The sequence below is a fragment of the Plasmodium gonderi genome (assembly GCF_002157705.1).
Source record: "Plasmodium gonderi DNA, contig: Chr06, whole genome shotgun sequence".
Classification (NCBI taxonomy): Eukaryota; Apicomplexa; class Aconoidasida; order Haemosporida; family Plasmodiidae; genus Plasmodium; species Plasmodium gonderi.
Window position 1 is genome coordinate 595,963 of NW_021628931.1, and position 19,847 is coordinate 615,809.

A 19,847-nucleotide genomic window follows, 5' to 3' on the forward strand; every position below is an offset into this window, starting at 1 on the left:
AAAGTATCCAAAAGGAGTGTATAAACAAGAAAGACATAAAAAGGTTAAATATGTGAAAAAAAAAAAAAAAAAAAAATGTAACAACAATTTGTTATTTCAAAAAGTGCTGACATGTTCAGGTGTTTTTTTTTTTTTTTTTTTTTCTAGTACTGTGGAGAATGTCTTCAAACAACAAGAAAAAATTTACAGGGATGAAGAGGAAAATGTATTACAGTACATAAAAAATGAGACATCGAGCAAAGAAAAGGAAGTAATAAAACACTTGTTTCTCTTTTTTTAGTCAAAAGTCCCCTGAGATTTGCGGGATGCATTTGGCACCCTCCTGCCTCGTCATACACTTGTCCATTACGACAATCTTCCGACACATCCATTTTTCCACATTTCGAGACAGCTTAACGAGTACTACACGTATTGCCAAAAGTTTAAAAATGAGTATAAGAAAAATTTCAATGAAGCTCTTAAGCATTCGGAGGTAACCCTTTTCACATTCACTCTATACCATAATCCTCAACCATTACCTCGTCCCTGGGTTGACACTCAAATGTCCATCTACCGTCTATTATCTCTCACCAATTATCTACCATCTGCCATCTACCACCGTTATCTCTGCCCCTATCTCTGCCCCTATCTCTGCCCCTATCTCTGCCCCTATCTCTACCTATATGCTTAACCATTTACAGGAAATGAAAAAAGAACTTAAGGACCTTCACATAGAATATTTGGACAACAAGCTACTACTTGGTAAGAAGAAGAAAAATAAAAAAAAAAAAAATGAACCAGCTGTGCGAAAAATACATTCCTGCATATTTAACTAGTCGAATCGTCATTTAAGATATCAACACATAGCAAATCACTCGCTCATCTGGTTTTGCAATTTTAAACACATATCATCAAACAATTATGTTGCACTGTAACCAATTATCCATGCTTTCAGAAAATAAAAGAAAAATGGAGCTAAAAGGGATGTTCAATTTTTATAAGGAAAAGCTTTTAGACATCAAAACCCAGTGTGGAAATAAAACCTTTTGTGATGAAAACTTGAAAAATATAGTTTATGATATTTTAAGTGTCATCCATTGAAAGTATTCACTGTATCTTCTCCCCAAGATTCTTTATATGTTTAATTCAATTTAGTTTTACTTTGAGAAATCAAGGAAAATACAATTTTTTTTTTTTTTTTTTTTTCTTTTTTACAGTGTCCACTTAAATATTTGCAATGTCAATGTGCATATTTTTACAATACGACACCGTAGACACATAAACTTCCTGTACTTACACTTACCTCCTTCTGTAGACGTGTCCATGTGGTATATATGAACTGTTCCCTCGTTTCTGTTTTTTCCCTATTTTTATATAAAATATTTTAAATATGGAACTTAATTTACAAACCAGTTTACGAAATAAACAGAAAAAAAAAAAAAAAAAAAAAAAAAAAAAGGAGCCAATGCAAGACTATTATATATGTACCTTTGAATCAATTTTTCCTTGTCACACAAGAAGGATAATTAGACAACTGGTAAACTGATCAATTCCATATCACGAAGGAGAAAAAACATACATGTTAAAACTTTTTTTTTTTTATGTGTCTACAACACGAACGCATGGAATTTGACACATAATCTGAAACAAATACGTACATAAAAAAAAAAAAAAAAAAAAAAAAAAAAAGGTGCATTCAACTCAGGGGAGAGTCCGTCCACACGGGTATTGCAAAATAACAATTGGGGATATTTTTATTCATCCCCAAATTCGTCATATACCCCTGTGCGAGTTTTCCCAAAGAGCTGCATAAAAATAACATTTTGTCCATTCGATACAAATCGTAATAATATTTTAAATTTCAATTTCGTTTTTTCTTTATATATCTCCTGGGCAAAAACAAACGCATTTAAAATCTGAGAGCGTAGTAGTATTTTTTCGAATTTTTTTATTTTATTTTTTTCTTGATTTAATATGTTAGTAATTATAATACAATTTTCACACACATTATGAAGTCTTAAAAAATTCAAATAATAGAATTTTATATTTCTCTCCACAAGGGAATTGCAAATGCTATTTTTTCCGCCTTTTTCATCAGCAAAAAATAATTCTCTCAATTCGTGTGAACTAAGAGTGTAAAAATCGTTTACTTTTTTTTTTTGTATCTCAAAAAGGAGATTCTTCTTTTCTTCCTTTGAGTTATCTTCTGTTCCGTTTTTCCATCGATCCTTTAGCTTCAATTTCTCATCCAGTATCTTTCCATTTGGAATTGATTTATCCAAATAATTTCTCGAAATGTGATCAAGCTTTTCATTTTCACCATTTTCTTCATTAACACTACGTGGCATTGTCTCAAAAAAAATTTTCAGGTTTTCGTTAGCTTGTTTTATATGATCTTTATTTTCATCAATACCTAGAAAGTACACATGATTGATATTTTTCTGTGGAGTCAAACTAACTTCATTTAATACTTCATAAAAAGTAGATGGTGAATGTAAAGGAAATGATGTGATAGGATATTTAATGCTCGGAGATCCATTGGGGGATGACATTAAAATGCTAAGCGTTTCGAATAGTATACCACCATCATTACAAAAGGGATCAATTACATATAAATTTTTTCCACTGTTAATGTAATTGAAAATGTTAATTTTAAAAATAGCTGAAGCTATAATTGTACTTTTCAAAGAATGTTGATTTTTATATAATACATATATACGTTTGTTCATGTCATTACTTATGTTTATACTTATTTTTAATTCATTATACCTGAACAAGACATGTATTTTTAATGGTTGCAAAGTCGATGGATTTAATTTTTTCTTTTTTAAAAGGATATTTTCATCTCCATTTTTTTCTATATACACTTGTTGTTGCTTTTTAATTACGCTCAGGATAATATTTTTTATCATGCACGTGTGGTATAAACGAGATTTTATACTTTTCACACTTATTTGAGGTTCAACAAGGACACTGCTGAATGGAATATAAGCAGACCAATTGATGCCTTTCACATCATTTATAAAATTGTTTTCATATGCACAGTAAGAATTATGGACTTGCAACCGAATTTGTTCAATGCTTCGACTATTTAATAACAACTTGTACATATACATCAAATTAGACTCAATTTCAATATTATTCTCACTGAAAACGTGGTTATACTTCTCATCATAAATTTTTTCTAGCGACAGAATGTTGTCATTCTTGTAAGGAACGATACACGCATACTTATACAAACCTCCAACATTCTCTTGCTTGCAGTTTACCATCAAATTCGTTGTGCTAATAGTACTGGTGTAATGATGTTTCTTCCATATTTTCCATACTTTCCGCTTAACAAGCATGTTATTGCGAAAATTAGGTTTTAAAAATAATAACATTTTTTCTATATTACCATTTTGTCATTTCTGCCAAATAAAAAAAGAAAAAAAAAAAAAAAAAAAAAAAAAAACTATTCTTCCTGGATAGCTTTTTTTTTTTTTTTTTTTTTTTCCCAAAAAGTTATGAACATGTCAGGCAAAATGTCAAAAAGAAAAAAAGAATGTAAAAAAAAAAAAAAAACAAAAAAAAAATTAAAATAAAATATAATACAACAAAAAATTTTGGAATTCATAATTTAAAAATTGGTATTTTGTCAAGCACAACAACATGCGCAGATGGGGAGGTCCTACAAAAGAAGCAACTGTGTTCAATTTTCCATTTTGTGTTGAAATTAAATAACATTTCTAATTCTTGAGTTAAGTGAATAGGGAAATAAGCGTTTTCTTATTTTTATTTTGCAGCTTTATTATTTTGCAACTGTATTATTTTGCAACTGTATTATTTTGCAACTTTATTATTTCGCAGCTGTATTATTTTACTACTTTCTCATTTTACTACTTTCTCATTTTACTGCTTTATTATTTTACTGCTTTATCATTTCATTATTTTATTTTAATTCGCCAACCCCGTCACACACTCTCATTAAGTGGGACACAACCACATTGCGTAAAAATGTTTTGAGACCCCTATCCTATAACAACTGTAGCATTCTCTTGTGTAACTCTACACACTACGAATGAATGATGTTCCTCACCCATCCCCTTCCCATGTGTAGTTGTTTATTTTGGAGGTTTCAAAAATTTTCAAGCACAGGTATAGTCTTTTAGAGGGGAAAAAAGCACACACATAAAAGCGCACACACAAAAAGAATTTTCGCCGTAGTGCACACACTTCACATGTAGGGAAAAAGCTTTTCATTTTTACGATTGAATCGACAAAGGAACACTTTCGCACGGCGTCGTAGAAAAACTGACACCTCATGGAATTAGTAATTAAGAAGCCCTACATAGAAGTATTCGAAAGAATATTAAAACTGTTCACATCAGTGTGCGAAAACATGCACCTTCGATTGATGAGAGACAAGTTGGAGTTAATTGGATCCAATAACCTAACGAATGAATTGATAATGCATTTGGACAAAAAATTTTTTTCCCTAAATAATGTAAACTGCGATGAGAAATGTGTTAGTGGATCAGTTAATTCTAAAGATCTATACAATTGTCTCTTTAGCTATCAAATAACCAAGTTGTTGAGAAATAATGGGAATTTCCATTTGTGTGGTTATGAAAAGGGCGAAAAGGAGAGGCGGGAATCAAAATGGGAAAACAAAAAGATCGATTTAGACAAGAAATTCGACAAGGTTGTGAACTATAGCGATGCTGCTACTTCTGCTCCTGCTCATCCCCCTAGGCATAGTAACAATCCCAATGAAAAATTAAAATTGAGTGTATCCAAACTGATTCTAAAATTCAATAATGAAAACAATACATTGGAAGTGACTATAAAATTTAGAAAACGCAGTACTCACTGCAGTGCTGTATTAAAATTAAAACCTTTTAAAAATACACTAAAAAATTACGTATACAAAAATGAATCCATTATACAAGTGGAACCTACACTTTTTCTTCTTAACTTAAAGGATCTAGCAAACGAAAGAAATATCTTTCTAAAAAATACAGATAATTCTATCATTATGAGTGCTATAGAAACATCAGATTTTAGTCTGAATAAGGAAAAAATCAAAAGAGAACAATTTTTTTACAATAATAAAAAAATATCCATCCCATCTAGTAAGACCAAATATTTTTTTAAAAATAAAAAATTCGAAGATCATAGTTTGTCTCTCCCACTTAACGAATTAAAAATCATTTTTAAATTTTGCTCCGATCTCAATCTCTTATGTTTATTTTCTACCAAAAATTTTAAGGAAAATGTAGTCATCTGTTTTGGTGGCATGATTACACACATTTTGCAGAAAAATAGGAAGAAAATTTTATCCCACAGTTGTCATTCCAAAGGGGAAGAAAAACTGAACCATGCAGAGACAAACGAAATACATGATAGGTTTTTCCCAAAAGAGGAACACATAGACAGAACATCCTACATAGAGCAGAAGGAAGAATCCATGTCAAGCTCGTGCGTTTTTTACCTATCTGATGACAGTAACTCTAGTGATGAGTACGGTTCCGATATTGATGAAATAGATCAAGTTCTGTATTTTCAACCTAAGTATGAAGAGGAAGATTTTTCAAACGAAAATAATATGCAATATAATGACATTATAACAGGACACATTCATTTCACATCTTACTTTAACGTTTCTTGTAATTTCAATGATTACACTTTTAGCAATGAACATGGGATTAATAACCATTTTGAGAATTCATTTTTTCCTGAAACAAAAGTTGTATCTCACTCTTTTAGAAACGGAGTAAACAAAGATTTATATACAAAACCAGAGGAACCTCACAAGAAAAACATCAATGCTGTCATAAATGTGAATCGAAAAGAAAACACCAATATTATATATTGCAATGATGATTCTACCGATAGAAAGAACCTCTACAAGGGGTATCAAACCCCATCTAAGGATGTTATACATATGGGAGAGAAAAATGAACATTGTAAAGCAGTATCCAGGTTACACATGAGAAATAGAATCAGAGATGACGATAGAGGTGAAGACAGAGACGGAGGCAGAGATAATGATAGAGACAACGGTAGAGATGACATCTCAGGTGTAGCGTCAGAAAAAGATAAAGAACAACATGACTTAAAAAAAATAGAGGAGAAAAAACACCTGAACAGGTCAGGCAAAAGCGACGAATCTTATTATGAAAAGTCAACTCATCTAAAATATTGTGGGAAAAAAAAAACAGGAGAAACATATCACGATTCAACAGTAGAGAAAACAAATGACACAAAGACCCCTACAAACTGTGACCGTCGAAGAGAAACCATGAATTACAAGATTGGAAATGCAGTAGAAGAAAGAATGGATTTTTTGGGAGAGCTTTCATTGGAAGAACTAAATTACGATGTCTTCATGCGAGAAAATCGAACGGAAAGGGACTATTATGCAAATATGGAATCAGAGATAAAAGGTTTACAAAGAACCCTTGAAAATGTAAACAAAATAGAACAGCAGAACAGAAGATATGCGTCCAGAAAAAAACGGGAAAATGAGCCACTGTTATTTCATTTCTCCGACCCAGACGATAACAAAATGGGAAGAGAAGCAGGAAGAGCAAGAAAAAGAAAAAAAAAAAGGGAGTGCCATTTTGCAGATACACATGAGACGTCAAATAAAAGGAGAAATAATTCCATAAAAAAATCAAATGGGTTGTTACTGTATTCTAACAATAAACACATACGAGACGACAGCAGAAGTTATAATTCGGATTCAGAAATAAGCTTTAATGATAATTTATGTAATTCCATGGCTAGCGATTGCTTCTATTCCTTAAGTGAAGAAAACGATGAAATGGAAAATGTCATCGCACCTTTGAATAATCCAAACATGGAATATGAGAACTATTTTGATAATGTATATTCCAAGTATCATCTATATAACAATTTTAAATGTTTTAAAAAAAAAACGGCATGAAAATTTCAATAATGTAGCTCCTGGATGGTATTCATCACATGAAAATTATAAGCATGTAAATGCAAAATGGTTGCCTCTTCAACATACTTCGAGAAATTTCAATTATAGAAGATTAAACACAGATGCAGAAGACGACGATCCAACTGGGGGTGCTAAATTTTGGGGAATGAGATCAAATATGTAAAAACGTAAAGATAAGGATCCAAGCAAATGAATTTTCGAAAAAATGATGAATCGTCTAACAGAATGGGTCCCCATGAGTCTACACCTCGTCACAAGGTGGGAGATGATATGGCGAACCACAAGAGGGGAACAGAATAATAATTTTTCTCGTCCCCTATTTCTTATCCAATCTCTTATCCAATCTCTTATCCAATCTCTTATCCAATCTTTTATCCAATCTTTTATCCAATCTTTTATCCAATTTCTTATCCAATCTCTTATCCAATTTCTTATCCAATCTCTTATCCAATTTCTTATCCAATCTCTTATCCAATTTCTTATCCAATTTCTTATCCAATTTCTTATCCAATTTCTTATCCAATTTCTTATCCAATCTCTTATCCAATTTCTTATCCAATCTCTTATCCAATTTCTTATCCAATTTCGTATTGCCCCACCCTACCCTTTTTGCTAAAGAATAGAACAGTTTTACCTGACCTGTTCATAACAATTTGAAAATGGAAACAAGTGTGAAAGGTAATTCCCACGCCCAGTGGACCACCCCATGTGGACATCCTTCCCAGGGAAAACGTTCCACAATCGTACGGTCTCATCAGGCGAACCAGTGGCAATAGATTCTCCATTTGGACTTAGAGATCCGTACAATATTCTCAACTTATGTCCACTGAGAGTAGAAATTTTTCTCAATTTAGGATAATTCCAGAGTACAATTTGAGCAAGAGAATAACTATGGGTGGAAATAAATTCATGAGTATTTTTTGACCAAAATATATTTGAAACTTGTGAATTTGTATGTACTTGATTTACACAATTTCCATTTGTGGTATTCCAAAAGTATATATTTTTATCAGCAGACCCTCCTCCAGTAGCTAATAAATTATGTTTATGTGGACACCAAGAAAGAGCCTTCACTGCAGCCTTGTGTTTGGAAAATTGAAAAAGAAAATCATTTTTTCTCCATTCCCATATATATACAGAATTATCGTTACCTCCTGAAGCTAATTGCTTAGTGTTATAATTCCACTTTAGTCCACATATTTCTGATGTATGACTATTTAGATGTAAATAGCTATTTTCTTTACATCTAATATCGGAACAAATAATTTTTTTATCCTTACTACCTGTAGTTAAAGTGTTATAATACCAACATAATGTACCAACTCTTAATTTATGGTTTTTATATTTTCTTATTTTTATGTTTTTCTCCACATCCCAAATTTCGACTATTCCATTTGATAAACCAACAGCTATGCTGTTTCCAAAAAAATCCCATTTTAATGATGTAATTGATTTTTTTTTGTCGTTTATTCTTTTCTTTTTTTTCTCCATCTTCTTTGTCTTTTTTTTTTTTAAAGTGAATAATTCATCCCCTTTAGATATATTCTCATTCCAAATACATAACTTATCATTCAGAGCAATACTAATTATATTCTTTTTTGACCAATCTAATAAATTTAAATAAAAATCGTCTACCAAATTAGGTGCACTTAAAATTTTGTAAGGTTCTTTAGAAACATGTCTACTTTCTTTTGTTTCTTCAATGCAAAATTGTATGGGATACGATAAATATGGGGAATTCCCAATAGGATCTTCTAAATGCACTTTGTGTTTACATTCGTTCAGCTTTATATTTGTCCATGCATTTTCGAAAAGGATGTTATTTTCACCACCACCACCAACATACTCCTCCACTTCTTTCTGAATGTTGCATATTTTATCCATGTCGTGTATCCCATGATTTGTAAAAATATTTCTCATATTTACATTTTTCAATCCAAAGAGAGTAATGTCATAATTATTTCTCATCCTATTGCTATGACTATATTTTCCTCTCTTCATATTCACACCACTTTTATTTTCCCCTTCTCGTCCTTTCCAATTTTCTGTATCTATTGCTGAGGCATCTTCATCGCTCCTATTATCCATCATGCAAGAATTTATTTTTATTTTATTTATTTTCTTTTTCATCTTCCTCATCTTCTTCTCCACTTCTCCTATGGGTGGTATAACTCTCCTTTTCAGTGAATATTCATCCATTTTTACTTTTAACTCACTCTGTCTGCTGTATCTTGATTGGTAAGTGTAGTTGTATAAATCTTCTTCCGATCTGTATGTCAATTCATGTTCATCCATCCATACATTTTTGAATATGTTCATTTTGATATTCTTTCCTGATAAGGAAAAAGTTCCTCCCAAATCGAAAGGAAATCCATCCGTACTGTACATTTCGGATTCTCTTTTACGTGTCCTTCCCCAAGTGGTGATCACCCATGGGAGTTTCTTCGACTTGCATCTACTGTTCATGAGACGGTTACTCATTAGTGAGCCATCCGTTAATGTATCGCTCGTCAGTGTACCTCTCATTAGTGTACCTCTCATTAGTGAACTGCTAATACTCGAATCAGCATCAAAGGAACTTCCCATCATGAGTATTCCTTTTTCTTTCACCTTGACTAATGCATCTATTGCAAAAGCGTGGAAAAGAAGTATATCCACAAGTACATCTTTCTAAGACAATATCTCTTATAGCAACTTCTAATTCTGTTTAATAGTAAATGGTTCCAGATTGGCATTAGGAGAGTTTTTCCCCCTTTACGCTTGAAGACACGTCATTTGAATTAAATGTGAAAAAAAAAAAAAAGAAAAAGAAAAATATCGCCCTTTTGGATTACCTTTTCTAATTCGATGTGGAAAAGACGACGTAGCTTAATTTATATATAAAAAAAAAAAAAAAAAAGAGAGATAGATAGTTATCGAGAGAAAGGGAGGGAGAAGGTGAAGAGTTAAACGACATTCCATATATGGTGATACTTCGTATATGAAGCGTGATGGACACAAACTAACAATATAACAATACAATGAATACCTTCATTTTTTTCTTTTCTTTTCATCCCAATTGATTTGTGTACACAAATGCGTGTGATTACAAACGAATGCGCGAGTGCAAAACATTTGTGTGTGTATGATCCATTACTCAGAGGAAAACATCGGGACACGTATGTTTCACTGTCCTCCTCCTGCTGCTCCTCCTCCTTTTCTGTCAGCACACACATCATTGCTTGCCATGGTCCTTGTAAAAAAGTATTTACCTAATTAGAAAATATTATTATCATTAAGTTTTTTCTTAAATTGTTTAAAATATTGTAAAATAAAAAAAAAAAATAAATAAATGGGAAAAAAAGAATGGAAAACTAAGTGTGGCACAAAAATGAATTCATAAACAGCGTAATCCATGCAAATGTAGACCAAAATTGGGAGAAAAAAAAAAAAAAGAAAATGACACTATCTCTTGATGTGTGTGCATTTCTGGCACAAATGAATGAGAATATATAGACTATTCAAAAAAAAAAAAAAAAAAAAAAAGAAAAAATTAAAAGAAGAATTTTTTTTTTTTTTTTTTTTTTTTAAAATCATTTTATGAAATCTTTGTTTTGCTACTGTTTCATCTTAAAAATATGTCATCGATATTGCACCACTGCCAACATGAGTCTCTTTGTTTTATCAGCTACCTCCACCACCACCACCCTACTACATTTGGGTTTACCACTCGTTTGACTTCCATCTCCACAAAAATGTCAAGCTTAAGCCCCCTTGATTGGAAAAACTTCATGAATAATCTCTACCATCACAACATCTTAACAACACATCAGCAGAGACTAAAAAAATGGATGTGGTAACTGTAGCTGTAAATATAAAACAGCTGCATAAAACCTCTGCTAAGCTGCAACATATATTTTTTTCTTTTGGTACTTCATACAATACATATCCAGAATAATATGCAGGATAAATGACATCATATGTGTAATACTCCTTGTAGTACATTGTGCTGTTGTATGTGAAATTATATATCAGTGATGTTTTTTTTTTTTTTTTTTTTTTTTTTTCCCCTTTTTTTATGTGGAGATCAGAGAGGGAACAATTAAATGGCAAGATGAGGTTTGATATGTTAAATTCAGGATGTTATGACTTTCATTCGACGTTTTTCTGCTGCGCTTTTGTTGGTAAAGCTTGTCTTGTCAGGGTTGTTCTCTGGAGATGGGGCAGAAGAGAGCTTGAAAAAGTTGAGAAAAGTAAAAAAAAACGGAAAAAACGGAAAAAACAGAAAAAAACAAATGGCAAAAGAGTGGAAAAAAAATGAGACAATTTAAATTTTGTATTAAAGTTTAAAAGAAAAAAATTTTTTTTTGAAAAGTTTCTGGAAATCCATTTGAAAGGGGAAAAAAAAAAGAAAAAAAAAAAAATTGTCTATTTTACCTGAACAAGTCAGAAAATTGTCCAAAAAATAGCTCTTTTTTTTTTTCTTTTTTTCTTTTTTTTTTTTTTTTGGGTGTGTTATTATATCCTTGCATGCTCGACAATTTCGTCACATTTTGGCTTTATGCAAGACGAAAGTGAAACGCGACAAACATGTGACAAAAAAAAAAAAAAAAAGGCATTGTCCCAAATATGTGTTCATATACACATGTATATGTGTATACGAGACGTCCTTAATTAAAGAAATGTCCTCGCGCGTGGCCTTTGAGCACAACAACCCCAATCACATGCAATTATTTGTAAGTGGCACGGCTAGCGAAATTTTGCCACAAATGCTCAGAAAAGCCGACGAGACAAAAAAAAAAAAAGAAAACAGAAATAGAAGCAGAAACAGAAGCAGAAGCAGAAGCAGAAACAGAAGCAGAAGCAGAAACAGAAGCAGAAGCAGAAACTGTTAAAACAACAACAAGAGTAGCAACAGCTGCAATGGTAGCAGTATGAACAACAATCATCTCTCCCCCAAGTGGTTTCACTCAATATTAGCATACATATTTTTTACCTTTTTTACAACATCAACAGAGAGTAGACAAATTAAGTCACGTCTGCTAAAAGCAGATGGGAGCATATTACTCCTCAATGCCATGAGTTTGAATAACACGTGTTAATACAGTCTATTTAAAAAGTTGTCAATTTAAAGTGGAGAAGGTGGTGAACAAGTATTTTCCCACCTCCCTTTCCTCCCTTGTAAGGGCTAATCACATAGTACATCAAAACATGTAGAATCGCATATATATAAACACGCACGCTTAATGAATGAATAAACGAACATAATAGGACAATATGATCATCCAGTGAAGGCCTATCCTAATCTTAACATGTTTCTCCTCTCCAGAATTCGAGTATCTGTCATTGGCGTTTGCGAATAAAAATTTTTTAAAAGAAAAAAAATAAAAATCATGAATATAACATATTTAATGTACCAGTTGATATGTTCAACAATTAGAGCATCCTCAACTTTTCCACGTTTAGTTTAGTCAGTCATTCTGAAATCATGAGAAGGGAAACAACAAATTTTATGTTTTATTTCGTGCTGTATATGAACCTCTACAGGTTATATATATATGTGTATGTATATGCATACTCTCTGGTTCAGACACATTTTGTTGATTTTTCTTTTTTTTTAAAAAAAAACACAGATGATGTTTTGTTCCAGAGTGTATATTATTACATAATTGATTTGATTTTATTTTTTTTGTAGGGACTCATAAAAATGTGTTTCCTAATTTTTTTTTCTTTTTTTTTTTTTTTGCGTTTTCTCATCTCCCTTTATTCATTGTGCTGAATGCATTTCCTTTAAGTTTATTTAAAAGTGGAGGTTTCATCTTAGTTTTATTTTTTTCACCCATAGCTTCCTTGGACAAACTAACTACAGCTTTGGGTGGAATTTTCGGCACAATTTTGATTTTCGATCTTGGTGCTTCTTTCTTTTCAATGCATCCACTTGTATAAGGTACGGGAGTTTTGTTCCTATTTTTTCTTGAATCGTCGTTTTGTGAATCGTCATTTTGAGAATTGTCTTTTTTTGAATCGTCATTTTGAGAATTGCCTTTTTTTGAATCGTCATTTTGAGAATTGTCTTTTTTTGAATCGTCATTTTGAGAATTGCCTTTTTTTGAATCGTCATTTTGAGAATTGCCTTTTTTTGAATCGTCATTTTGAGAATTGTCTTTTTTTGAATCGTCATTTTGAGAATTGTCTTTTTTTGAATTGCCTTTTTTTGAATCGTCATTTTGAGAATCATCCTTTTTTGAGAGATCTGAGTCTGAGCGTACAGTTTCCTTTGAAGAGGCAAAGGATGCTACCCCTTTGTCATTATTGCAATTCTCTTCCTTTGCTAGAGACGTTTCTTCCTCATGGTTATTCTGTTCATCTATTTTCGTCGTCATGTCCTCATTTTTAGCGATACTGCTGCTGTTTGGACGTTCCATCCTAATTGGTTTTTCTTCAAACATCTCATCATTTTTCTGCTCGCTGGAGCTGTTAGTCCTCTTGCAAATGATCTTTCCACTCTCCTTATGCATCAACACCTTTTTAAGAGGAAACTCCTTTAGTGTCGACATATTTTTTACGTTTTGTAATTTGGCTACAAAGTTATTTTTCTTTTCTGAATTTTTCACATGACCAATTCGATCACTTTGCATATTAGGTACTTTAAGTGGGGGTTTCGTCACGTTCATCTTTTTAAGTATGGGAAGTTTTTTCTCCATTTCTTTCGCCACTTCCCTCTCCTTTTCTTTCGCCACTTCCCTCTCCTTTTCTTTCTCCACTTCCCTCTCCGTTTCTTTCTCCACTTCCCTCTCCGTTTCTTTCGCCACTTCCCTCTCCGCTTCTCTCTCCACTTCCCTATCCACCTCTTTTTTCTGTTCAGATTCCTTCCTGTCTGCACCATCGTTACGGTTTTCTTCTTCCTCATTTGGAGCAGCTGTTTCTTCATCATTCCTCCTTACCAAATTCATTTTTTTTTTGTTTGAAAAAGACATTTTGGAATTATATTTCTCCATATCATTTTTTTCGACACACAGTTTTTCACTTGGAACATGTTTTTCTGTTTCATCGATGTAGCTGGCAGAAGCCACTATATCATCTTCATCTCTGAGCGTAAGCTCCTTTGTGGATTCCTTTAGTAGCATATTTGTGGAGTTTCCTCTCGTTTGGGTCAGGCCATTACTACTAGTATCAGTATTGGTAGAAGTAACAACAGCATCAGCATCTGCATCTGCAGCAGTAGTAGCATTACCATTGTTGTCCTTTCCAACGGAACATTCTTTTAGAGAATCGTTTGTAGGCAATGATTTTTCTGCACATCTTTTGGCTTTGACTTGGTTGGACTCTCCACCCATCGCACTTAGCAATTTAACCACATTAAATGGGTTGTTCTGCTTTATTTCTATCTTATTTGAGAACTTGTTTAACGTGACTGAGTATTTTTTGTAGTTCCTTGGGGATCCCCCCGTGTCGGACACGTCACTGTCCAAGTCATTGTCCACGTCACTTCTGATCCCACTTCTGATCCCACTTCTGATCCCACTTTTGATCCCACTTTTGATCCCACTTTTGATCCCACTTCTGACCCCACTTCTGATCTCACTTCTGATCTCACTTCTGATCTCACTTCTGACCCCACTTTCCCCCATGTTGGACACGCTTTTCTTAACAAGGGAAAATTTACCTTTAGGAAAGACTCCCTTCATCTTCATAGTTTTCTCCTTTATGTTCATTTTTTTCAACCCTCCTTTTTCTCCTTCTCCTTCTTCTTCTTCTCCTCCTCCTCCCCGTCCTTGTCCCCCTGTTGATGGTAAGGACGCCTGGGAAGAACTTGTACAACCTTGTTTTTCAATTGTAATTTTTAAGGACTTTTTTTTTTCTTCATTTTTCACATCCGTGTCATGGATTATTAAATTTCCTGCTCTTTCTAATATCATTTCTATGTTTTTTTTTACAGCATTTTCTATGAACCCCCCTCTATCATTTAAATGATTTTCCTCTCTTTGTACTTCTCCCTTTTCTTTGTTGTTGTTCAAGTCTCGTACATATTTTACACCTAAGTGTGACGAAGTTGTCAATATTTTTTTCCTCTCCTCCTTTTTTTCTTCCCCTCTTACATATTTTTTAGTTTCATTTGTTTCTTCTTTACCATTCCTCTTTGGTATGACGACTCTCTCTTTACTAGGTGGTGCACTCTTTTTAACAGCTAACATTTCACTGTTTTGCTTTATGCACCATTTCATTACTTCCCTCTTCCTTTGTTCACAATTTTTTTCATCCTTCTCTCCTTCACTTTGACATTTCGATTTTGATACTAAATTGGTATCACTTATATTTTTAGCATTCGAAGTCTTTCCTACCATTTTCTGCAAAATCAAGTTTTTCTTTATTGATTCACCCTTTGTGGACATCATCATCTTTGCACTTCCCACTTTGTTGCCAGCATTGCTACTTAGGTTTATTTGTTCCCTTTGTTTGTCATTTTCGATTGTCCCCTCTTTCACTTCTCTCGCTTCTTTCACATCTTTCACTTCTCTCGCTTCTTTCACATCTTTCACTTCTTTTACTTCTTTCACATCTTTCACTTCTTTCACTTCTCTCGCTTCTTTCACATCTTTCACTTCTCTCGCTTCTTTCACATCTTTCACTTCTTTCACTTCTCTCGCTTCTTTCACATCTTTCACTTCTTTTACTTCTTTCACTTCTTTCACTTCTTTCACTTCTCTCTCTTCTTTCACTTCTTTTACTTCTCTCTCTTCGCTCCCATCGGACAGATGCGTGCCCTTAGGAACCCCTTTCTCCAACATTTTTGCAAACGGTGCCTTTTTCAGAATCCTGTTATTCAGCTTTGATGGTGCATTCACAGAACCCACCACTTTATTATTATTCTCCTTCTTAGTAACGAAACTAGTAGAATCTGCTTGATTTTTATTATTATTTGCCTCTTGTTTATTTTCTGTTACGCCATGCAATTCTTCTTTCAAGTTTTCTTCCTTAACATTTTCTACATTTTCTTTAACAACACTACTTACTTTTTCTTGTGGCCCTTTATCTTCATCTGTTGAAAAGTCTTTGGAAATTGTTGCATCACCTTTGCTATTTTTCTTATCTATATGTATTAATTTTATAGGAGGATTAATTAATCTTTTTTCAAGTTCTTGGTTGGGATGCTTGACTGTACTCCATCTTTTTTCATTCGGTTGGTTTGATTCGTTTGACTCTCTCGATTTGTTCATTGTTGTGTCCTCGTTTGACTCTCTCGATTTGTTCATTGTTGTGTCCTCGTTTGACTCTCTCGATTTGTTCATTGTTGTGTCCTCGTTTGACTTGCTCAATCTGTTCAATGGTGTCTCCTCATTTGTCTCCCTCGTCCCTTTGGTCTCACTATCTTTCTCCACTTGTGCCTTTCCCTTAATTGGTTCTAACCCAGGAAGAACCTTATGCATCTGTATTCCCTTTGTAAACACCTTGCTGTCCTTGAAATGAGTCTTGTTTAATGGTGGAAGACCTCTTTTAAAGTTCATATTATCACCTTTCAAATTTTTTTCATCCACATTTGAACCACTCTCACCAGCAGGTTGTTGTTCTATATTGTCTTGTTTTTTAGATGAGACATCCATCAAATCATCTTCTTTTCCATAAACATTTGAAACATTTTTCAACTTTTTCTCGAATGGAACATTTCCCTCTTTGCATTTTTGATCTCTTGTTCTTTCGTTCTCTTGTATGAGTGAATTATCTTGTTGACTTAATTTTTTCTCGTCATTTTCCTTTATGATCCTACAAAATGAATTAGATTCCTCTTTCAGGGATGAATTCTTTGGAGGGTAAACCTTCTTACCTTTTAAAGATACACATAATGACTGTTTTTCCTTTTTCACCTCATGTCCCATTTTCACTTGTTCACTAAGTAACGAAGTTGGTGATTTTTCTCCAAAAATTAAAGTATCTTTTTTCTCTTTATCAGTTCTGTCTATATTCATTTGATCTTCTTCTGTTGGTATTTTCTGAACATCGTCTGGATGTCCAATATTCAATTCATTGCATGATGGTGAGGATGGAGCACTGGCTTTCTTCTTTTCTACAAAATTTGATTTCTTACCATAATGTTTTAACATCGTCGAATTTGTTTTCATGATGCTGATCAGATCTTTTTTTTCTGCTAACTGTGGAGAATTCTTTTCAAAGCCTTCGTCCGAATAGTCCATGCTACTTTTATTCGTGGGGATTAATTTGGAACTATTGCCATTAACATCATAACTCTCACTAGGAGTATGATACATGTTGTTACTTTTTTTCGAATTTATTGAGGGTAATTTGCTAATTTTTTCGGGACTTGATTTTTCTTTTACTAATGCACTTTTTTTGTTTTCACTTTTTAAGGCTTCACCGTTTACACCTGTCGAACTGGTCATCATTGCTTTGTGTGACAAAATTGGCTTTTTCAGAACAAGAGGAAACGATTTCTTCTCCTCCTGGGATATCGATTTTGCAGGCTCTTCTGGCTTCTTCACATCTGTATGGGGTTCTGACTTCTTCACATCTGTATGGGGTTCTGACTTCTTCACATCTGTATGGGGTTCTGACTTCTTCACATCTGTATGGGGTTCTGGCTTTTTTACATCTGTATGGGGTTCTGGCTTCTTCACATCTGTATGAGGTTCTGACTTCTTCACATCTGTATGAGGTTCTGACTTCTTCACATCTGTATGGGGTTCTGGCTTCTTCACATCTGTATGAGGTTCTGGCTTCTTCACATCTGTATGCAGATCCGGCTTCTTCACATCTGCATCCTCTTCGAATGGCATGCACGCTAACTCAGAACCCCTCGAGGGGTAGTACCTCATGGAGTCTCCCAGATGAAAATTCTCCCTGATGCTTTCGTCCCTTGAATCATGTCTTCTTCTTCTTCTTCTTCCTCCTCCCCCTCCATTTTTGTAATTTTCGTTCTTCTTAAGAAGCCTAAAATTGTCCACAAACTTGAGAACATTTTTTTCCTTCACATTGGAAAAATGCTCGAAATCATCCATTTCACCTTCACTAAGAGCCGTTTCATCATAGACATATTTGGAACTATGTCTTCTTCTGTTAGATTTAACATGCTCATTATATGGGAATCTGTCATCACTGCTGTAAATACTTGATCCATTTTTTCTTGTTTTCCTCTTCTTTCTATATTCATCTTTTATTTTTTCTTTCAATATGAATATATTTTTAACAAATTCATCTTCATAAGTGGGTTCTATTGTCTCTTTTTTCGAAGAAAGTACATAATATTCTCCTTCATTTTTTGCTTTTCCTATTGATAATGAATTTGTTGAAAGTGTATTACCTCTAGCTGATTCTATTATGTTTTCACTTTTCTTCCTTCTTAAATGTCTAAATAACCCGTTAAAATATAATTTATTTTTTTCATACTGCACAATACTACCTTTGACAGGGTAAATTTTCCTGTGAGCCAAACACTTATCTTGCTTTAAGTTGTAAATAACGCTACTTCTGCCTTTGTAACTTATTGTATGATTGATTCTTTGCACCAGTTCAGGTTTAGCAATTGTTATAAAATTTTGTAAATTTTTCACTACGGGTTTTTTAATTTCATAAAAACTTTTTTTTAATACCCTTTTAGCTAGCTGATTGTTCTTTATAGGTTTCTTTGCAACATAGTGGCTAGCACTAAAAATTTGTTTTTTTATCCTCTTTTTTTGAATGATTTTATTTTTTATCACTCTATGGATAGGAAGAATTAACACTCTGTTGTCATTCACACATGCATTATAATTTTTATTTTTTTGATCCTCTCTGTTTATTTCGTCTTTTGGATTATTCACTCTATGTGCAGGTATCTCCTTATCGTAACATACAGGATGGATTTTCTTCTCAGTTTTTTTTATTTTTTTAGAATATTGGACTTTATTTAATCCTTGACAAGAATACTGATCGGTGTAACTTTTATGTTTGTTTGTTCTTTTTCGAACATGTCCATAGAATTTTATACCTTCAATATTTTTCAAATAATTTAAAATTTCCTTCATATATTGATTATTGTTAGCACATAAATCTTCATCTGAAGTTTTATTTAATGATTCCTCATGATAATATTTCCTTAAAATTTCCTTCTTATTATTGGTTACTTTTTTTATATTTCCCTTTACTTTTAAGCGAATTTTTTCATTTTTTCGTATTTTGGAAAGTAAATTCTTTTCACTCTTTAGAATTTCCTTGATATTTTTCATCAAGACTATATTTTCTTTTATGCTTTTTTCCTTTTCTACAATTCGATCGTCTATTTCTTCATCATTTAGATTTATAACAGTAACGAGGTTGTAGAACTCCTCATTTTTTCCTCCTATCAGGCCTTTAATTTTTAGGGATTTCATATTGAAAAACTGGGGTGTTTACAGGGTGCGTAATTTAAGTTAACAGCTCGGTTACTCTTGCTTCGATTATTATAATGTATGTAGTGAAGAGATATGATGGGCAAGGGTCGCTGTAACTACTGTAGTGGTTTGGACTACCCTCTCTACCATGTGTTGTATGTGCTACCTAGGATAAGTAACTTGTTCATATCGTTCAAGCTCTACTTAATCTGTGCCCCTTATCCTTTCGTTTAACTACTTTTTAAAAAGTGTTACGAAGGATTCAATTTTGTTGTTCCGATATGTGCAGAACGAACAGTTCTTCGATTTTACCTTGTCCTTATATTCGCAATACATATCTTTTGTTTTTGCGAAATGTTCTTATTCTTTTTTTTTTTTTTATTCTATTTTAGTATATTTTATTTCAGTATATTCTATTTTAGTGCATTTTATTTTAGAATATTTTATTTCAGTATATTTTTTTTTTTTTTTTTTTTTTTTTTTTTATGTTTCTACACTCCTGATCAATCAAACGAACACAGGCTTTACTTTGTGAAAAGAGATTAATATTTAGAAGAATTTTTCTTTTTATTTTT

At 32.9% G+C, this 19,847-nt stretch overlaps 6 protein-coding genes across 6 annotated transcripts in view; 2 read left to right on the forward strand and 4 right to left on the reverse strand.

The window, feature by feature from the left end:
• PGO_061070 (hypothetical protein, conserved) overlaps positions 1 to 1,080 on the forward strand; it is a gene marked incomplete at both ends in the record, with an annotated part of 1,183 nt that extends 103 nt beyond the window's left edge. The window contains 5 exons of the mRNA XM_028686750.1: positions 1 to 43; positions 148 to 250; positions 392 to 472; positions 681 to 741; positions 935 to 1,080. The exon at positions 1 to 43 is cut by the window's left edge and continues 103 nt beyond it. Coding sequence (XP_028542551.1) covers positions 1 to 43; positions 148 to 250; positions 392 to 472; positions 681 to 741; positions 935 to 1,080 — 434 coding nt within the window. The remainder of the gene's footprint in view (positions 44 to 147; positions 251 to 391; positions 473 to 680; positions 742 to 934) is intronic.
• Positions 1,081 to 1,733: 653 nt separating this feature from the next.
• Positions 1,734 to 3,362, reverse strand: PGO_061080 (hypothetical protein, conserved; the record flags this gene model as incomplete). Its single annotated transcript, XM_028686751.1, has 1 exon — positions 1,734 to 3,362. The coding sequence occupies one exon, from the start codon at positions 3,360 to 3,362 to the stop codon at positions 1,734 to 1,736; it is 1,629 nt and encodes a 542-aa protein (XP_028542552.1).
• Positions 3,363 to 4,282: 920 nt separating this feature from the next.
• Positions 4,283 to 6,910, forward strand: PGO_061090 (hypothetical protein, conserved; the record flags this gene model as incomplete). Its single annotated transcript, XM_028686752.1, has 1 exon — positions 4,283 to 6,910. One exon carries the CDS (start codon positions 4,283 to 4,285, stop codon positions 6,908 to 6,910), a length of 2,628 nt encoding a protein of 875 aa, XP_028542553.1.
• A 651-nt stretch (positions 6,911 to 7,561) lies between these two features.
• PGO_061100 (cell division cycle protein 20 homolog) lies at positions 7,562 to 9,520 on the reverse strand (the record flags this gene model as incomplete). Its single annotated transcript, XM_028686753.1, has 1 exon — positions 7,562 to 9,520. The coding sequence occupies one exon, from the start codon at positions 9,518 to 9,520 to the stop codon at positions 7,562 to 7,564; it is 1,959 nt and encodes a 652-aa protein (XP_028542554.1).
• Positions 9,521 to 10,699: 1,179 nt separating this feature from the next.
• Positions 10,700 to 10,915, reverse strand: PGO_061110 (conserved Plasmodium protein, unknown function; the record flags this gene model as incomplete). Its single annotated transcript, XM_028686754.1, has 1 exon — positions 10,700 to 10,915. The coding sequence occupies one exon, from the start codon at positions 10,913 to 10,915 to the stop codon at positions 10,700 to 10,702; it is 216 nt and encodes a 71-aa protein (XP_028542555.1).
• Positions 10,916 to 12,663: 1,748 nt separating this feature from the next.
• PGO_061120 (hypothetical protein) lies at positions 12,664 to 19,272 on the reverse strand (the record flags this gene model as incomplete). Its single annotated transcript, XM_028686755.1, has 1 exon — positions 12,664 to 19,272. The coding sequence occupies one exon, from the start codon at positions 19,270 to 19,272 to the stop codon at positions 12,664 to 12,666; it is 6,609 nt and encodes a 2,202-aa protein (XP_028542556.1).
• Between the last annotated feature and the right edge of the window lie 575 nt (positions 19,273 to 19,847).